General features: G+C 40.5%; 1 protein-coding gene across 1 annotated transcript in view; it reads right to left on the minus strand.

Moving 5' to 3' along the window:
* Positions 1 to 464: 464 nt before the first annotated feature.
* The window catches only part of zbtb16b (zinc finger and BTB domain containing 16b), a 32881-nt gene continuing 11787 nt past the window's right edge, over positions 465 to 21558 (minus strand). Inside the window, exons 4-7 of the mRNA XM_015035840.1 lie at positions 20564 to 20650; positions 9639 to 9809; positions 6880 to 7047; positions 465 to 4286 (exon numbers count right to left, since the gene is read on the minus strand). Coding sequence (XP_014891326.1) covers positions 4057 to 4286; positions 6880 to 7047; positions 9639 to 9809; positions 20564 to 20650 — 656 coding nt within the window. The 3' untranslated portion in view covers positions 465 to 4056. The remainder of the gene's footprint in view (positions 4287 to 6879; positions 7048 to 9638; positions 9810 to 20563; positions 20651 to 21558) is intronic.

The following is a 21558-nucleotide window of genomic DNA, read 5'->3' on the forward strand; positions in this document are numbered from 1 at the left end:
GAAACTGCTGGAATGGCTTCAAGTGAACTGAATAAATTAGTTGTATAAAAAAATGGCAGGGAAAATCTTTAGCTGCTGCCAGCTTCAAGTGGTTAGAAGTACAAACTTGAGCAAACTATCATTTGATTTCTTAAAAAGTCTAAACATATTATAGATTCTGTTTTCTGTGGCAGTTCTATAGGACGCCGATAAAAAGATGTCACATATTTAGAACATGTCAGGCAGGTGTAAATAACGTGCATGTTTGGTGCGGAGAGGATCAAATAAAAGCTCCGAAAGCAGACAGAAGCAACAGCAGGAAACCGAGACGAGGTGCATAAAATAGTAAATCGTTTTATTCTTTTTTTAAACCATGCCACTGAACACTGACGCATACAGAGTTGTGCCTGAATCCACACTGAGAAAACATTTGCACACACTGTGTTACAAAGCTGTAATGAAGAGGGATTTTTCTGATTTTTTTATTTCTTTTTCCCCATTTTTTTTTTTTCTTTTTCTTTACTGCACACATGGCAAGAAGAACAACCCTGATTGGATACCAGCTCGAGCTTTGATCTGGTCCTGAGGTAGACAGACAGTGACATAATCTAAACAATGCTAATCACATCCTTCTAGGACACATCAAATAAAAGACAGCTGCATTATCACAACATACAAAGATCAAAGAAAAAAAAAACCCTTTTCAAACAAAAGTGCTCTATTTCTTTTGGTCCACCGAGGAAATCCATTTATAGTGCATGTTCATGTAGAATAGATACAGTGACTGTGGGTTTTCATGGCACTGAGTGTTGTTGGCTACTTAGAGAGGCTTCGGTAATGCCTGCAGACGCCAAGATTTCGCTCATCGTCCAGAGATGTCAGTCCATTGTCACTCTGAAGGGAACGGCTTGAGCCGCGCCGCGCCGCTTCTCTTTTTATTTATTATTTCTTTTTTTTTCTTTTTTCCCCATAAAAAGTTGCTCAGGCCTTGCATCAGATTATCAGCCACTATCACAGTATGTTGCTTTCATTTGCAATGTTCAGACAAAGTGGATCTACATGGCAGTCTATCTTTAGTTTTAGTAACAATAAACAAACACCCAGAAAACACCAATCGACAGCACAGACCCATGTACTCAAGCACATTTATGCTCTACTTATAAAAGAGGCACGAGGGAGGGGTCTTAATCAAACTCATACAAAAACAAAACAAAACACACACACAAACATTAAGATGTCTCTCAAATCATACTGAATGTAAACAAATAGCAAATTACCATAATACAAAAAAAAAAAAAAAAAAACGACATGTTCAAATCTAAGAAGCCGGCGTCGGGCTCACACAGGGGGAATCACATACCATGACAGTACGTTTACAGCTACACTACGACCAACGACGACCTGCACCTCATAGGAGTCGGATGTCAGAATTTTCTGCTCGTTTTATAAAAACACTACTTATTTCCATGTTTGTTTTTTTTTATCTTTTCTAATAGAAAATTCTGTTTCTGTGATTTTTATAAGACATCTATGTAGAAGCGATGATTTAAAAAATAAACACTTAAAAGCCTTGCAGAGGCTTGTCACATTTTTTTTTATACACGTTTGACCATGGAAATTGTTTTTTTTTTTAAATGAATCTTGCTGAAAAATGATTTGCAGTGGAAATTAAAAACCAGTAAGCGATAGAGACGCACCGATTGGAATCATGCCATCAGTAACCCATCTGTTTTTTTTTGTTTTGTTTTTGTAAAGCTTTGCCCTCCTGATGCAGAGTTTGACTGATTTTAATTTCTCTTTGAGAACTTAGAAGAAATAAGAACAATATTCTGAATAATATTTTAGATTTCTTGCCATGCAAGGTCATGTATTGTTTTAAACATTAGGAGCAAAGGTGACCTCGCAGTGTGTACGTGCGCGTGCAGGTGTGTGTGTGTGTGTGTGTGTGCGTGCGTGTGAGCAGGGTAGCAAAATTCCAGAAATGTTCTTAGTTGGAAAATTTCCATGCAATATAACAGGATTTTCATGGGAACGGACATGAATAATTATGGAATTCAAAATAGAAAAGGTCGACCTTTTGAAAGAAAATTTTAAAATAATTAGGGGGAAATATATTTTAGCTTTATTTGGACAAAAAATCTAATTTGTGAGTACATTTCAGTGTATCTGTGCTATTCACCAATTCGGTGCACATAGAACTACAGGGGAACCAAAGCCGTGACCCCGACATGCACTCTGCAGTTCTCCATCGGGTGCTCTGATTATTCCCTCCACCCTGGACTATTCAGGCCACACTGGAGCATACTTTCCAAGTCTATTGAAACCATATTCTCGGAATGTGTTCATAATATTCTCAGGTGTTTTTTTAGTTTTTAACTCGCAAGCACTACATGGATACCTACAATGAAACAAAATGTTTGCCTTTATCATCAGATATGTTAAGTTACAGTCATACAATGTAAAGTTTCCAACTTAGAAGATTACAACAAAGGAATTTATTGCTGCTTTGCAACCCAATGGGTGAGAAACGACGTAATAAAAGAGGATTTTAGTTCTGTAATACAAGGGATGGTAGAAGAAGCACACTTAGTAATTTCCAAGGGGACCCCTGCTGGTCTGGAGGTCCCAAGAGAAAAATTGACAGAAAACGTTTGTGCTAGTTGTACACATAAAAAAATGTGTATATATTAAGAAGCATGTTTTATAGATTCGATACTTTACAAGAATGGATACTCAAAACAGAAAATGCAAAAAAAAAAAAGTTGATTTGCTGGTCTCTGTTCAGCCTTACTATTATCTGCGTCAAGTTTTGCTCTCTCTCACTTTGTTGCAGCAAATTGTTAAATAGTTTCCTTTTAAATAGCTTTTTACATCTCTCTGCCTCCCCTGATTTTATTCTTAGTCACTTCACTAACACTGGACATGCCTAACTTTAAGGCTTCTTCCCTTCATAACAGGATCTACTGTGAAGATTGGTGCTGCTATAGCAACCTGTTCTGAAGACAGTTTAACTTTATGCGGACCATCACTGGTCGGGGCCAATCCAGCTGAAATGTGCCCGGTGCCAGTCTCTCGGTGCGTCTCTAGTGAGGAGGTAAAGCTTGCTCTACGAGGAAACATCCCTACAGACACAGACCATGTGATGAAAACCAGCACATATATTTGGTAACATAAACAACATATAAATGGCAATAAACCTTTCACGGAAGCAACTCAGATTTGCGAGCGAGTCGCCTCCAAATCAACGCTGACTGCATAAGAAGACAAGGCAATTAAAGAGATCAAGCTCATGAGGTCAGCCGTTCAAGTAAAGAAAAAAAAAAGTGAACATGCAGAAAAGAAAAAAACTTGACTTCAAACTGAAAACCCAGCAGGGAAACAAAGCTAAGTCAGAGGAAATTAGGAGAGAGAAGTTGCAAAGTTTAGCAAATGGAGCTTTTAAGGGTATATTTTTAACATCCACGGCACAACTGAAGACGACAGTCGCTCAAATCCTGCGGCTGCTGCAGGTCAGCGGTCAGTCACTGTGGTGTTGATGTTGTCACCACAATAGATTCTCAAGACATGATATCCAAACTGTGTGCACGGAGGGACGTGTGTGTGTGCGTGTGTGTGTGTGTGTGTGTGAGGACTCGAACAGTTAAATCATCAGGAATCTGTCAGCAGCTTTTCTAATTACAAGGACAAGCGCGCTCCCTGCTCCTCGAAATGTCAGAGTTTGAGATTTAGAGAAAGGCTAAGTAAATCTCTTTGGATTTGACTCTCTTATTTATTTAGAATGTCATTGCCACGTTGTCTCTACTTTACAGCATTCTTCATATTCGGAATAATTCGACTGCTAATAAAAGTAATCATTAGCTGCAGCTTTACTTTGTAAACACTTCTGTAATTCTGCTTTGTACGTCTTGCTGTCGGGTTACAAAACAACCCCCCAAAAAAACTTTTTCTTCTTTTCTATCTCTAAGGGACACTTTGCCCTAAAACAGCAGAATACTTTTTAACAGTTCAGCATTAAACCCAGCAGCCCCAGTTTTCACCCAGTCGTGACGGTTTTTGCGCCTGGCGTCCGAGTCCTGCTCAGACGTAGCAGACATACAGGTACGTCTTCTCTATCCTCCAGTCAGTCGGCACATCCTCGGGCTTGTGGCCCTTCATGTGCTTCTGCATGGCGGCCAGGCTCGGGCAGAAGTCCTGGCAGATGGTGCACTGGTACGGAGAGGCTCCGTTGTGCGTACGCAGGTGCTTGATCATGGCCGAGTAGTCTCTGGAGCGCTGGTGGCAAAGCTTGCACTCAAATGGCTTCTCACCTAAAAAAAGACCAAAAACAAACAAACAAACGGAGGATTAAAATGAGTCTGTAGCTGGATTTTTGATGATGATTTGATGTTGTAGCTCACTGACATTTTTCTAGACTGCTGTCTGGAAAAATGTGGAAATTGTTTTCAGCATTTTGCTGGTTTGTATAAATGCGGAAAAAATAATGTAGAGAATATAAAGTGATTATTTCCATATTTTATCCTTGTCCCACAGACTAAATGTTGTCTTTCCCATTCTTTCTTTGTGTTCTTCTGTTTTGTCTTCCTTACATCTTCCTTGTTTCCTCCTTTCTTCCCCATGTCCACTCTGTGTTTACTTTTCTCTCCTTGCTTCCTTTCTCCCTCTTGTCCATCCTTCTTTCCTTGTATCGTTCCTTCCTTCCACTCTTGTGTTCTTCTTTTCTTTCCTCTTATGACCCGACTTCTTTACTCCCGTTTGTTACTTCATTCCTGTTCCCTCTGTTTCTCTCCTCTTCTTCCATCTCTCTGTCCAGGTTTCTCTTAATAATTCATTCTATTTTGTGTATCCTTTTTCCTTCCTTGTTTTTGATGGAACTCCGTTAAAAAAACACATGATGTATGTATTGGAACCTTGAAAAGTCTGGAGTATTATTTTTCATAAATGGGCAGTTTACCTTGCAAATAATTAGGCTAAAGTTATTGAGTACCACTAAAGGCAGACCAAGGGCCACCAGGGTACTTGTACCATAGCTTGAGCACCATCATGGCATCTCATATTATTCCAGACTGCATAGGAACCTTGTCATGCAAAGCACATTTAAGCAACAAGACAATTCAAACAAACTTGACCACCATGGTTTTAGAAGAAACGTATATTAATTTCTAAAAGGGAATCTGCAGTTAACTTTCCAGACTTTTCATCTGCAGTGTCTACCTTTTCCAGCCAATATCAGCTTTAAATGCATTTTGAACTTTTCTGCATTTAAATGACTGAAAACTTAACTTGGAAGTCTGGAAAATGACAAAAGTTGTAGGAACTTTGTGTATAAATCATAGCCAATGTATACTGAGCGGCACATTATGGAACCAAAGCAAACCACTGGGTGTCAGACTTGAGCAGCAGCAGCTACACCTAAGGAATAAAATTGAAACTGAAAACTTGTTGGATTAAATCATCTCATCAAGCTCTTTGCTTGAAACAAATGAACAAATATTTACTCTTGTATTCTTTCTATCATTTTTTTAATGTCCAGTTCAGAATCAAAGGAAAATCTAAAACTTTGGTCACTTTTGCACAGATTCATGTGACTGGAACAGCCTGATCAGACAAGAAGGAAAATGACTATTCAGTCTCACATGGTTATTTTGCTAATAGATAAATAAGATGGTAGTTTGAAGGATTGTGTGTGTGTGTGTGTGTGTGTGTGTGTGTGTGTGTGTGTGTGTGTGTGTGTGTGTGTGTTGCTGTACGGTTTCTTTAAGTCGGCTGACTGAATGGAGAACGTGTGTTAATGAAAAGAATCCATTTTTTCTGGCCTTGGTAAGTGGTACATGAAAGGTGCAGGGCCTTACATTAAATCTTCAAACACCTTCATATTTTTCTCTATTCTCACATCACATCCACAAGCTTCAATGGATTTTATTAGGATTTTATGTGATAAACCAAAATAATGTACCACATGATTGTGAAGTGGAACCACAATTCATTCATTCAAAAATTTACCACTGAAAATACACAAAAATAAAATTTAATGCGGCTAAATTTTAAAAGTAAACCTGTGTTTACTTTTATCTCGGTTGCTCCACAAAGGCCTAAGATGGTTATGAAGGATCAAACATTGTGATAAAAGAGAACATGGAGCAGAGATCAACCAAAAGGCCCTTTAAACCAGCTGGAGAATGTCGTTTGCAGCAGAAAGCTACCACTGCTCAACACACCATCGCCTCTGTGATGCACAGATATGCAGCACAATGCTGCCACTACAGAGCAGAGGGAGGAAAACTGGTCATATTATACCAGGAGTAAGATTAAAGTAATTATATTTCAGCCCAGAAATAATCCTGTAAGAGGTTCTAGAAGATTAGAGGCTGAGAATGATTCTTACCTTCTGGTCTAGTCAAAGTCCAGGCATAAATCAAATTAAAATCTTTAAAAACTTTTAGAACATAATTCTAAAAGTTTTTAGTCAATCAAATCTGGCTCCACTTGAGCTATTTTGCGTAGAAAAATTGTCACTGAGTTTTGTAGAGACCAACACCAGAAGGTGTAGCAGGTGTAGCTGTCCTGTGTTTCTTTGTGTGGCCCTGGAGTTACTTCTACAATATAAGGACGGACTAAAAACATGCTTAATTTTTTTCAGATCATTGTAAGGACATTTTTCAATTTTGAAAATCATGTTCCATCAACTACACTGTGAAAGATGGGGTCAGACGGAGACAGATGACTCACTGTAGCAAACCCTAGAGAGAAAAGCCAAAAGGCAAAGTTGATGATTCCATCAACAACATGCACTGCTTTGTGTTGGTCTACCGCATAAAATCCCAACAGTATTCAGATGAAACATGAAGGGGCATGAATAACGTTGCAATGCACTGTGTCGGTGTACGACTTCCAGCGTCTCACCTGTGTGAACCCGGTAGTGCGTCTCCAGCTGGTGTTTCAGGCTGAACCTCTTGCCGCAGCCATTGCACTCGTAGGGCTTCTCCCCCGTGTGGATGCGTTTATGGCCCCTGAGCGTGCCGTCGTCTCTGAAGCAGCTCCCGCAGAATTCACACTCAAACGGGTGATCGCCTAGGAGCACAGTCACGTAACACACGCGAGCTGCCGTTACAAGAAGCATCACAGAACAACTTTGTCGCTGGCACTGCATGTCGCGGCGCAGGCGAAACGGCGTAGGTCAGATACTGACACAGGCCTGTCTGGATACGGCCATTAGGGAAACGGCGTGCTTTCAGACGTTGCTAATGTTTTGACACGAGGACACTCCTCTTGGCTGTATGCTAACAGCTAATAAAAGTCCTCCGGGCATGTGCTGTTCTGTTCCCTATACTGTAGTTAATCTATTTCTCTCCTAGGCTGAGGGTTTGACTCATCTCCAATGACCTATGTGCCTCATTATCTCAGTGTCCACAGCAACAGCCAAGTCAGAGGATACATTGCTCTCCTCATTACAGGCCGATTCTCCCCAATCCCCCACCCCACTGTGGAGCAGATGACATTTACAAAATGTTACTTCCAAGCAGAATGGCATACAAACAAGATACGGCGCCATGGCCAAAACTCCCTTCACTTCTGTCTCTTCACATCAATTATGTATTTCTCCCGTCTAGACATCAAGCCGTCCTGACAGCTGGTAGTGTTATTTAAGGTAGGAGAAGAAAAGGGGACATCTTTTCAGTAAATATCTCCCCGTCTCCCGCGGCACCGAGACTCACCCTCAGCAGCACACAGAGACAAGTCATTTCCATTTGCTTTTCCTTCAATATTTATTTGGGTTTCCTCTATCATTTTCCGTGAACCACACAAGAAGTGACAGCCATGAATTGCAGAGGCCCCAAAGGCTGTCTAAGAACCCGAAATATAAACAGGATGAGATTGCCCAAAAATACGCACCGGCCATAAAGGTACAGTGCTGTCATCGGAGAGGTGAGTCATCCTATAGAGAGCGAGAAGGAAGAGTGGGAGAGGATGCGTGCAAATTGACTAAAAACCTTACAGCCAATAACCTGAGGAAATTAACCTATATACAGAAATAACACAGCTCTTCATCTCTTTTCAACATACAGTGCTGTGAAAAAGTATTTCTCCCTTCATCCAGTTATTCAGCCTTCTACAGCCGCTCAAGGGACCGCGGCCTGCTTCCAGTGATAGTCGGGTCAGAGGCTGGACAGGTCGCCAGCCCACCACAGGACAAACAGCCATGCACACACACAACTAAGGGTAATTTATAGCAACCAATTAACCAAACATGCATGTTGTTGGACTGTGGGAGGGAGTACCCAGAGACGGTCCACACATCCAAAGGATGGGCATGTAGAAAACTCCCAGTCAGGATTTCAGACCTTTACGTTGCAAGCCAGCAGTGCTGCGTACTGTGCTAAAATTCAAATGGTGATCAGTTCTTAAGAGAAAAATGCTGTCCAAACAAGCTTGACGCTAAGTGAAATGGTAACCTGGCCCAGTACTAACAGCTAGTTGTGCCACACTTGACGGAACGATTGCTCTTTTTTACAAAACTACTTTAAGTTGACCGTGATGCAGGTTCTCAAGGACGGCCTATTTAAAGTCTTGTCATAGCATTTCAACCGCTGTCAAAGTTTGGTTTCGACTGAACCATTCAGTGCTTTGGATTGTTTACCTGCTGCATAACTCAAGTGTCTTTGAGCTTTAATTCACAAACTGATGTCTGATTATCTCTTCTTATGGTAGAGAGCTGAATTCTAGATTTAACAAATTGTACCAAGTCATCTTTATTCTTCTTCTGAGGACAAGAAGCTTCAAATATGACAAACACAATCTTATATGACTGTCAATATATTTTTTTATAAAATGCTGTTGGTTTTAAGGAAGATTTACTGGGATGTACATCTTCTAAAAAGTGCAGTTTGTCTCAGAAATCAACTGAATTTTCTTTTTACATAATCTTTGAGATCATCATTAACCTGAGGAATAGGATGTTTTTAATGTAAATATGAAATGGGCCAGGCCTCTGTGCCGCTTTTGGTCAGCAGTGGTTTCTGAAAAGAGATTTTTGTATGCTTATTGGATGAGCAGGAGTCTCATCCAATAAGATGAGACTCCTGCTCATCTTATTGGATTTTGAACACTGAGTCTAAGTTAGTCAAGTGATGTCTGAAGTTCTCAGACATCTAGTGATGTCTTAAGTTAGTCAACTTAATGGATTCTGGTCATTGATGGATTCTTTGAATGATTCTGGTAGGTCGGCCATAATTGGTTAGCATAGTGGATCGCCACCGTTTTTCCCCAGTGGTACATGATCACTCCAGCTGTGGTAAGACGATCTCAAAGCCTTGGAAATGTCTTCATTAGCCTTTTTCAGACAAATGCCAATAACTTTCTCTTCTGTTCTTAAATTTGTTTAGATTGAGACATAATGCGTTATTTTTATAAATCGTTTAGCTTATTGATGTTAGGCAAATCCTGGCCAAAGGATTTCTGTAGTGTGCAGGCCTGAAGGTAATACGATCTTGTGGCTAATATTGACTCAGCTTTTGAAAAAGAAAGTGATTTATATATTTAATTTATGATTACTGTATATATTCATTGTATTATAGAGATTACTTTTTCACATAGAGCCTGGTTAGTTTGGACAGTTTTTTTTTTTTTTTTTCTATTTGATAAAAGCTAAAATGACTCCTTACCTGTGTGGGAGCGCAAGTGCCTTTTGAGGGTGGTGTGGCTGGGGAAGGGGCGCTCACAGTGGCTGCAGATGTAGCTGTGCATCCCTGCGTGGACCTCCATGTGCTGCTGCAGGGCCTTCTGGGTCTGGAAGCGCTTCGCACACAGCAGACAGAACACCGCCATGTCAGTCCCTGGAGAACGCACAAGACACAGACGCGCAGTTATTTCAGTACCATACACAGACAGGGCCTTAAGTGGGGAAACTGGGTCACTTCAACTTTGTGCAAGTCCTCTGAGGGAAAAGCTTCTTTCAAAGAGCAAGCGCCTCTACCTAAACTAACTCCCCTAAAAGCCCGGAGGCACTTTCAGCTGCGAGTCTTTATGTGCTATTTTAAACCATGAAAGTGATTGTTTTCTTTAAGAATTTCCCCCCACACAATGCACACGGCATGCCAATCACACAATCATTCCTCCTTCCTGGCGTGTTAGATGTCTAATTATTCTCTTCTTTCCCCCCATCAGGAGTCGGCTTCAGCCTGTGAAGTCCTCCGTCTCTGTGCTCAAAGAGCAGCTGATAGTGGCTCCACCCTAAATGATGCCTACACTACGTGCTCCGTGCTGAATGTTAAGTAGCGATATCAAGCCATTAAAGGCAGGACTGCAGGAAAAAACACAATCCAGTTTAATCCTGTGTGTGACCTGGCATCTCTTTGGGGCTGCTTTCCTGTTGCATGGAGTGTGGCGAGGAATACAGATAGGGGAGTCGCTGGCAGGGTTGTTCAAGTCAAAATGGCTACGTGAAGAAGATCCATTGGCTGTCATACAGTCGACACTCGATCTACCGGGTTCGGGGGGTGGCAGCAGACGCCAGCTCTTGAACCCTTTTCTGGCGTCCACGCCGACGCAAACTCACACGTGCGGCTAGCCGGAGAGACCGGGACTAATGGGCAGCATTGACATAATGTGCGTGTCCTGGAGAGCGATGCTTTAATGTGAGATTATGAGGTCCTTATTTCTCTGTCTGCTCAGGTTGCAGATCATTTACAATGTGAGCAGGTCCCATTGCTCCTGACTCAGATTCAATCAGACATCTCCAGCAGAGGATCATTAGTAAACAGAGGACTGTGCCAGCACTTCATTGGAATTCAAGTGGGGTTGCTGTGTCGCATTTAAAATGCAGTCTGATGAGGTCCACTAAATCAAATCATTTGTTACTGTTATTGAAGTGCCTTGAGGCAACTGGCAATTAAATTGGAATTAACGCAGGGAAAGGGATACAGCACACTCATACTAAGAGGGAAGAGTGTCAGACACTTGCTTTAGGTTCAATCAAGTTAGCAGACAGACGAGCCCGCTCAAAGAAAGAAGGAAAGAGAGAACGAGAAAACAAATCAAGCAAATTCACATTTTAAGGAGTAAATCAAACACATTCACATCGCATTGTTTACTAATCCATGCCTCCTGATTTATTCAAACAAAGCAAAGCTCAGCATTTTATAGATAACTATAGTTTGACAAAGCCTTTTTTTTAAATCTAAGGTTCTGAAAATTACAGCTAAAAATTCAACAAATGTAGATAATAGAACATGGTACAGGATTCTTGATGTGAAGTTGTGTTAAGGAAAATAAGCAGTTTTATATCTTACCTTAAATGTATTATTTTAATAATTTGTATAAATTTATATTAGCTGGACCCTACTGGCCAGCCCAAGAGGAGGCCATGACCAAAGAGCAGCCATCCTAAAGCAACCCCTCACTCAAACTTAACTGTGCTTTATGGGAACGTTATTTTATGAACAATTTTCACATCTTAAGTGGTAATTCAGAGAGAAGCTGATGAATATTTACACTAGAAGTAGAGGTTGGAGGTGCTACATGATCAATAATCTTCCTGTGTAAAAAGCATTCTGCATGTGCAGGTCCTCCAAGGTGGAGCTTTGGTGAAATAGGCGGAGCTTTGTAGTAGCACATAGGAAGCCCTGAATGACTGCCAGGGGCTATTCAAGGATTTACATGTAAAGGTCCAAATATTATTGTTTTTTTTAATAATATCCCACATTAGGAAGTTGATTTATATCAGTAATTCAAATCAAAAAGTGAAACTTTCATCGATTCATTACACGGTTTGATTTATTTGAAGTGTTTTCTGTTAATTTGGAAGATTATGGCTTGCTGCCAATGAAAGCTCAAACTATGTCAAACTATTGCACAAGACAAGTAAAAATAATTATTAGAGAAACATAATTTTATAGCTTACACATTAATAATGATGAAGACTGCTGACTTGACAGCTGTCCAGGTAACAGTCACTGATATTCTCTACATAAAAGCTGAGCAACAAAAGTTAGCTGCTGAATAAGATGCCTGTTCAGAATGCTTCTATGCCAGCATACAAACGGAAAGTTGAGTGAAGGGAAAAAGTTACATCAGTAACTACAGTTTAGAACGGATAGCCTGGAGGAGATTCACCAAGCATGGACTGCAGCTGGTGTCACTGATTGAAGACCCACCACACACAGACCTGCCCTTGGGGCATAACTTGTGTTTATCATTAGAGGCATCTTGCTTACGTCTTTAAGGACCCATGTTTTAAACATCATTACGTCTATCAGGAATTTCTGCAGAATTTTTCTGATGAAGACGTTTATGGAAACAATTTTATTTTCCAGCAGGACTTCACACCTGCCCACAGTGTCAAAATACCGATACTGGCTTTAATGATGATGATGATGCCATTGTGCTTGAATGACCAGCAAACTGAGCTGAACCTAATAGAGTATTTGGAGTATTAACAAGAGGCAGCTGAGGCACCAGACCCAACACTGCTTAGGACCTGAGGGCTGTTTGCAGAGCAACCTGGATTCCCAAACAGAACCACAGGCTTATCGACTCGGTACCACGCTGCATCGATGAAGTAAGTCGTGCAAAATGAGCAACACCCACACATCGAGTAGTACAGTATTTTTTAGTAGGCTGATTATTTCAGAATAAAACATTTCTCTTCTTTTATTGGCCTAATGTAATATTGAGCATTTCCGAGAAACAGAATTTTGATACCTCATTAGCTCTGAGCGTGTGTTTAATCAAAATATATTATGTTGGATTACATTTTTTCAGTGATGTACCTAATTTATAAAGATGAACCTCCAATGTTGGTTTCTCCTCTAAGACAGTTATTTATAGCCAGAAAGACGCGAGCCTGTACGGTTTTAACAGATCTTCACTTGAAAAAATACTGAACTATCCCTTTGACACAAAGAAGATGGGATGAAAGACATTCCCTGATCTCAACAATCCTTCACTGAGCCACTCTGGTGGAATGAGCTGCACCTGTTTGGGGGACTGTAGCCCCCACAAAGGACACACAATAAGGTTCAGGGCCTCATTGACCGAGTCTATTAGTCATAGGCTCCACACACAACTTCAACAATCCCCGTCTTTCTACTAAAGCCTAATGACTAGGGCTCTTTTCTCACCCGCAGATCACAATATTTTAGTTGTAAACAAAAGACTTTCCATTTTGAACGCCTCTGCTGCCACCCCACTCCCTGCATCCGCTGACCGTACAGGAAATCATTGGAGTGTCTAACCAGCTTCCCTCTGTGCCTGAGTCATACTCTGCTAATTCTACTGGAAGCTGCAGCTGCGAGGCCTGGATAATGAGCCATCCAAAACCAAAGCAAAACACGTTAAAAAAAAAAAAAAAAGGTAGCAAATTGAATGTCTTTATAACCCGTGATTCATTTGATTTCCTCTTTTTGGTAGTTGCTGCGGCCAGCAGGGGGAGCGCTTTCTGTTCCTGTTCGAACGGTAGCTGCAGGGAGAACAGCTAATCCAACGTGAATACATCAAAGCTGCTTTAATTACCCCGTTTTATATCAACCACCATACATCGCAAACTCCTGCCTTCTCTGCGGCTCGTGCACTTCTCAGTCTGCGGTGAAAGTTTAGTTTCTCTGCGCCGGTGAAACCGTCGCTCACTGACACTCGCAGACATCCACAGATGTAGACCTGATCCTTCTGTCACCAACAATCCAGAAACTTGAGAATAGAAATGACAAATATTCTGTCACAAGAATCTTCACCCTTGATCTGCGGCTGACACACACTGACAAACAGCTCAGCGGTCGTTTTTATTCCGCGCAACTGACGGCTGCTGAAAATAAAAATACCGAATAATATCTTGAAGTGTAAAAAGAAGAGGAAAAAAGAAATCTAAAAGGAGTGTTTGTGTGTGTGTGTTAGTGGTGGCATTTCACCTCACCGCACTCTGTTAACTTCTCAAAGGTTTTTCTTTTTTTCTTTTTGGTCGTGGATTTTTTTTTTTTTTTCCTGTAAGCTTTTGTAATAAGTGCAGAGGAGCTTCTTTATGAGAAAATAGGCCCCTAAAGTTGGCTCCCGTTGCCCCCTGCTTTCTCACCCCGAACTGCACAATAGGTGTGGGATTTGGCCTTTTTGAGGCACAGGCTGACCCCTCTGACCTTTGGCCCACAGAGGGGTAAATACCATGTAATCAATGGGTTTTCTCAAAGCTTTGTGTTCAGTGGGAGGAAGGCTTTAACAGTGGAGAATAATGATTTACTTCTGAGCATTTCTGCATTTGCACTGTGCATTATATGACAGATCTGCCCGCCTAAAGCACGATTAGGTGTGCGAATGCGACGGGCTTGAGGTTCTAATGCCGCGTCGGCATATCTCTATCAGGATGGTGCCACACACTCATGATTTTTACACACTCTACCACTTTTCATCTGCCACTTAATTCAGTCCAGCTGAGGTGGGGAGCTGGCCTGGCTCTCACGCTGCCTAAGAAACAAAGCCATGTGTCCAGGCAACCAGATAGGATCATGGTCCTTGCTGGGGTGAAGTGTTCGAGCTAATCCCTTCATTCACAAATAGGCGCAGCCTGTTTCTTTTCAAGCAGCAAACAAAAGTTTCCCACCCTGAGAATCTGGGAGCAAAACCCCGCCGTAGACGGAACAAAGGATTGTATCAGCAATGACCACAAATCGGGGTAAATTCTTCTTAACTTTCGTGTTTGGAGCCCATCAATTAATTATCTGTATGTTGAAATGATGGATGAACATGAAGACAAAGAGGATTCTGATGGCAGACGGCCCTGTTCAAGACATGGAATAGCTTTAAAATGAATCATTTTTTAAATGTTCAACTTTTGTTTGAGTACTTTTATTGACTTATGTTGTGAAATATTTATTTTTAACTGTTTATATTATTTGATTAGTTAATCTGATGTTTTAGCAATCAATGAATTCCTGTTTCCCTGAGATGCAGATGGCCATTTTCTTAAAGTGGACACATATTAATCTGGCTACCAGGCACAATGAGGAGGATGGTGAAAGAGAGGAAACAAAGACCTGCACCAAAGAGTGGCGTCTTGAGGTCACCATGTGTTCATAACAACCATTAGACTCCATCAGCAAGACAACTTGCTGTTTGGAGGTCAAACCAGGAAAGAAGCATTTCCTGTCCAAATATGAATGTGCGAAATTTACTAAAATCTGCAGGCTCTTTTGGAACTGTGAGCTGTGGTCAGATTAGACTATAAATGTCTTTGGTGCCAATCCAAGTGGCTTTGGGGTAAAAGGATAAATATGGGGTAAAACTACCTCATACCAATTGGAAAAATTGTAGGATGTGATGCTGTGTGTCTTTTTGGAATACACTGCATCATAAACTTATTCAATTGAAATAAAATGAAAAATCATTGTGTGGTTGCTACTAGAAAAAACAATGTATTCCAGCAATGTCCTCTGTTTTGTTCCAATACAGTGGACTCTATTCGGAAATGTTGGCAGCTTTCTGGAAATCTTAGTCAGTCTGAGAGGTGTGCAGCAATGATTCACAAACATTTTGTAATAAGTATCTCTCTAGTAAATGCTACCTATTGGAATGTACAATACTATTTGTACTATTTCTATTTTATTTGTATGTGATTCATAATTCTACAAAAATTGAAAAATTTAGGGTTAAAGTTGGAACACTTACCAGAAATGTAACAAATGTGCAAATTCAGGAGGAAAAGTAGGAGGTCTCTCTTTAACTAATACCTTGAAATGACTGAAAATGTTTCAAAGTTTTGATAATGTTTCTTTGAAACCCGTTCACAAAGACGCACCACATAACCTCCTTTAGTAATCATGTTGCTAACTGTTTAAAAGTGCAAAATGCAGAGAAGTGGATTGCTAGCTTGTATTGTTAATAACAGGTAACGTGCTGCTTACAAATAATTTCGATGTGGATTTGGTGTTACTCATGTTCTGACTGCAGAGGTAAATGGATCAGAAATGCGGAGCTTTCCCCTCCTTCTCATGCATTTCTAGTAAATAAACCATCAATGACTTGACAAACAACAAGTCATTGTCTATGTCAGTATGCATTTTTTTTGCATACAAACAAGTGTCTGTATGCAAAGTATGCGTGTTTTTAATGCATATGCCTTCAGAATTTATAAACGTCAAAGTCTATGAAATGTAATATATTTATTTTTTAAAAGTGCTGGCTGGCGTAGTTGGTAGAGCAGGCGCACTATGTGCAGACGCTACACTCCTCGATGTGGAAGTCCTGGGTTCAGTTCCTGATCTTGGGACATTTGCTGCACGTCTTCCCTCTTATCTCTTCAGTAAAGGTCACCAGTCTCAAACAAATCTTTAAAAAAATGAATTCAACTTGAAAAGAAGTCACAGTCTGTCTTTAAAGCCAGGAGTTTATGATGACATCAGTGTTGACATGTTCACCAGTGTGCAGGGGTGAAAGTGCTATAAACTGCATGGCCAAGCTCAGCTCAGTGTACACGGACTGTGTGCTGGCTCACGTCTGCTCTGTCACCCAGTTAAGCATAAGGTCATACAGGCTACATTATGTCCCAGCCCTCACATGACCCATGTGCATTCATGCTTACTGTATGTGCTCATGCACTAAGATCAGACACGCACACACACCAGCACACACACAGAAAGCTACAGTACCTTAAACAACCCCGGGCGCTTATCAGTAGACTGCTAATCTACCCGAGTGACGAACAACCGTCTCAATAATTAATGCAACAAGAGAAGCGTCGCTCGCATTTAAGCACCATTCCATGGTCCGGTTCATTGAGGTCATGCGACGGCTTCGCTCGCCTCGATTCCTAGAACATTTCAAAAATATTCTGCACGCAGGCCTCGGCGTTTCGCCTCACATGAAACGACAGGCCTGTCCCGGCACAAATAAATAACCAGGAGGCATAATGGCCCGAAAGGAGCCCGGCTCAGTTCAGTTTGAGGCTTATTCGAATTAAAACCGGGTATTACCAGGAGGGTGCAGAGCGGTGACAGACATGCAATTAGGCGAGCTAAAAGGTCTGCATTAGGGGAGATGCATTAGAAAGCCTTGGCTGTATCTGAATAGACTACAGGAGCGTTTAATTAGGGCTTGGGCAGAAGGTAATATTATTCACTTGATGAAGCAGCCTGTAATGTGTGGAAACAGCACAGCTGCTGCGAGTACACAAAGCCAGGGCTCTTATATGGCCCGTTCCTAAAGGCAGAGGTGGCAAAATGGTCAGCCAGCAGTGTTTTAAGCTAGTAGTCACAGATAAGCCACAGTCTCGGGGTTTTCCAAAAAAATGTAAAAAAAAAAAAAAAGAAGAAACCCGGTGAGCTCGGTGCCCCGGAGCCTCGCCTCGACTCGCCTTACTGTGATGAAACAAACGCCTTTGTTGTGAGAGCGGTTCGGAGACAGATCCATTCTTTTATTTTGGGCACTGACAAGTAGGTCAGAGGAGACGGTGACAGTGCTGTGGTGAGGAGTAAACAGCAGCACATGATGTTGTTTTTCCTCCTCTTACTCCTGGCACCCAACACCAGCAGCAATGCCTCTACCCTCAGGACACCACGCACACACACAGGCACACACACAGGCACACACACCGCCCTCCCTCCTCTCCCTTTGATCTCAAACTTCAATAACCCATGGCCGTTCACCCCTGACATATTCAAATGGATATAGAGACTTTCACTGTAAACTAACGTCGCTGCCAGAATTACCTAATTGCCTCAGATTAAGGTCTTCCCAAAAAGTAGGGAAAATTTCCCCTCCGGAGGACATGGACAGTGCTGCAGCTGCTGAGGGCCCTGACAAGTGTTAATCTGCTCAGAGGAAACTCATTTGGCTCACTGGGTAAGTCACATGGCAAATTAAAGCAGGCACTGTTTGATCCCCCCCTCACCTCCCACCCCCCACTGAAAGATCCCAGTGTGTGTTTTTTAGGAGGAAATGTGGTAAACGGGAGCATTTCAACTTCTAACCTCTGCAGATCAGAGCTGATTAAGTTACCTGTGGCTCATGTCATACGGACGTGGGAGTGCGTCACGGCGGGCCGAGCCAAGATCATGACAAAATAACAGAGTAATGCCCTCCTGTACCCAGATCCAGTGCCAAGCTGAAACCGAGCTCTGGGTGTTTACAACTCGCAGAGATGGGGGTAGAAACTTCTGGCCATCGTTAACACCCCTCCATGTCCGCATGCATTAAGTATTCATACTGCGTGTGCCACCTGGAGTTACAGTTACATGCCAATGCTCCTGAGAGGGTTATCACCTTTCTCTGACAGTAGCAGAAAAGGTGTGGATTCAGACACTGCTGGGGATCGGACAATAAAACCACGGCTTGTTTCTGTCGCAAACATTAAAAAAAAAGAAAAAAAAAAAAGATTTGAACCGCTGTCAGTAATAGCCATGATAAAAATAAAGTGTATAAATGGAATAAAACAAGTTTAAAATCTAGTACTCTACATGGTAAAAAGTCATTGTTTACAGATAAGCATTTTCTGTTTTTAATCATAAAAATTAACATACTGTGAAAATAAATTTCTTGATATCTTGATTGCAGTGCTCATCAACTGTGCTTTGCTTTCATTAGTTGTCTTTGTTTTCCTTTTCCTTTTTTGCTTCCATTTGATTCATTTTATCAACATTGGAAAGCCAAACAAGTGGCAAAACACCAGAAAGGTCATCGGTCAGTTCAGCCCACCAATTTGTCACAATCTACTGTCCAATAAAATCCAGATTATGATGTTGTTGCAGATTAGAGGCTTCAGAGGTTGAGAATCCAACCAAACAGGAAAATCAGTTCCTCATATAACACATTCTCTGAGTATCTTGCCATGACCTCTTGGATTTCTTTACTTGGTTCAATCTGTTGTTTTTGTTATATTTCAATCATATTTATCTTCTTTTCTAAAAGGGTTTTCATTCACTTCTATGTAGATGATATTTTGTTGGATATATATATAGTTGTATTTTAGCTTGTCTTCTGTCAAGAGGCTAAAAACCTTTTCCTACTTTATGCACAAAGACAATTTTTATAAATTAAAATATGAGTAATGGCTGCTCTGTATTCTTGGTTAACAGTGGGTTAACAAACTTTTTCATGGAACCGCCAGCCTCCAGATATTTTCAGTGAAAGTTTTAAGTAAAAAAAAAAAAAAATCTTATGTATTTTTTTTTGTTTGACTCTGTTTTTATATTAATTTTGTATTTTTCAACTCCATGCACAGCTTTTCACTAGTCTATGTTGTTTTGTCACACCACATTGATAAAAAGTGACATATAAGTAGTTAAATTCAGTAAATTAGAATATCTGAGACTCGTTTGTCACATTAAAGCACCTTTTGAAAATAACAACCTTTAATCAGGTATTAAACATGCGTATCATAAAGCCCACATTCCTCTTTTTAAAAAGTTTTTTTATTGGTCTGAAGTAACATTCAAACTTGAAAACATGTTTTCATTAGTGGTAAGTGGGAAATCATCATAATTAACAGAAATAAATGTTTTCAAATATCTGTATGTAGTTGATCTATATAATGTTTCACTTTGCAATAAACTTCGTATAAATAAATTGACTTTTGAATAATTAAGTTATTTATAATTGGGTCTTCAGTTTTAGAAAACAAAGAAATGTCAATATTTCTCAATACAATAATTGACATTCCTCACTACTATCTTCTCTTTATTTTGTATGTTTTTCTCTAATCATGATTCCACCACCATTTTCCCTCAACTTTAAAATCTCTGTGACAAAGATTTAAATTGGAGACGAGCAAAAATAAATAAGGTTCTCTCAGCAGGCTCATAATTTCTGTAACATTTTACTACGTCAAGATAAGCTGATACACAGCTTTGAATATTGTAATAATTAATGCAAATATCTGATTAAAGTGCTCCAACTTTGAGTTATAAACTCACAGGAGTTTCATAACTTTACAGGAGAGCATGAACAGACTGGAGCATCTGGCTGGTTGGGGGTCATCCCAAAGGCCAACAGGAGCATGCAGTGTCCTGCAGCAGATCCTTCCTTCTTGTACCCAAACAAACAAAACAAAACAAAAAAAAAATCTCAGATAAGAAATGACCAAATAGCAAAAAAATAAAAAATAAATCCAGCTAACAGAGGGGAAAAAGTACCTGCACCCAAGAAAACATGGCCAAACAAAAAATCCAAATGTAAAAAAAAAACCGCACAGATTCATCAATAATCATTATTACCAGATGACTACTGATGTAATCCACAAATGTTCTTAATTCTCAATCATTTTTAAAAGCATTTGGGTGTCGGGAAAGTAATTTCAAAGCCATAGTCAGGAAGGAAGGTGAGGCCAGTATGTCTGTGAAACTGTAACGCCGCATGGCGCTGCGCGGCCCTGGCTGCGGCAAAGTGGCACGCGGTTGGTCAGGATGCCAGGAGATATTAGTGGGTGATATGTGAGAGGCCTCCCACCTCCCTGTTGATAAATTATGGAGCTTCATGACAGGAACAGTTTAACCCAGCCAGCATGACAAGCAAGTTTAGACCCACGATCACATGAGTGTCGTAGTCACGGCTTACTCAACAGCTTTAAACACACTCTCTCCGGGTGGAGCGGACTGTTGGTTCGGGTAAATACCTGTGTGTGTTTGCCTGTGGGCCTCCAGAGCGTCCTCTGAGGAGAACGTCGCTCCGCACTGATCGCACACCAGCGCTTCTGCAGGAGCTGTGGGTGACATCAAACCCAACAGAAATCAGCAAACATACGAATCTGTGTGTGTGTCACTACTTAAATGTTGAAATGCAGACTAGTCAGGATTCAGTTTCTCAGATTTCTGCTTCTCGATCATTTCCGGTATTTTTACGATGATTTCTGTCTTACTGTTTGGATCTTCTGACAAACATTAAAAGATGAATAACTTTGTAGGAACTTTGGAATAAATGATGCTTTTTTAATTATTATAAAAAGAAAAAAAAAAAGTTCCCGACTGGCAGACTGTGGTCTAAATCTGATCTGGGCTTCAATGAAGTGCCAGATTAGGCCACAGACTCCTGAATTTTGACTAAAGGCAAAACACTGCTGGCTAGTCCAAGTTTTGTAAAAAAAAATAAAAACTTGATACCTTTCTACTTAATGCATATTTTCTATCTTTTTTCATTTTGTAAAGCATGAAAATCCCTCAACTTTTTTTTTTACCTGCATTTTTAAAAAAATAAAATCTCGAACAGAGAAATGAGTCTAGAAACAAAAATGGTTTTGGAATATTGTTTTGTTTTTTCTCCTTATCACTCTTGGTCAATAACAGACATATGTCCATTTTTATGTTTGATTTCTTGAGAGACTCCATTGATCAACCTTCTGCCGTCTGTGGTTTCATTGATAAATGCGATGTGAAAAATACTGTAAAGATGTCAGGACACTGACCAAAGAGTGAGAGCTAACTTTTAAAAGCTAAAATGCTTTTCACTTAAGAATGTGAAAAGTCCCATTTTTAAGAATACAGGGTTTCCTTCTGACAGTGCTGACATTTCTCAAAACTGAATGAAGAAGTAAAAAGTAAATTCCACACAATGCCTTGCAAAAGCAGATTTCAATGTATTATTGGGGGATTCAGTGGCTGCATTTCCATTAAA

The sequence above is a fragment of the Poecilia latipinna genome, unplaced genomic scaffold, assembly GCF_001443285.1.
Source record: "Poecilia latipinna isolate Pla-1442-1.1 unplaced genomic scaffold, P_latipinna-1.0 Scaffold1, whole genome shotgun sequence".
NCBI lineage: Eukaryota > Metazoa > Chordata > Actinopteri > Cyprinodontiformes > Poeciliidae > Poecilia > Poecilia latipinna.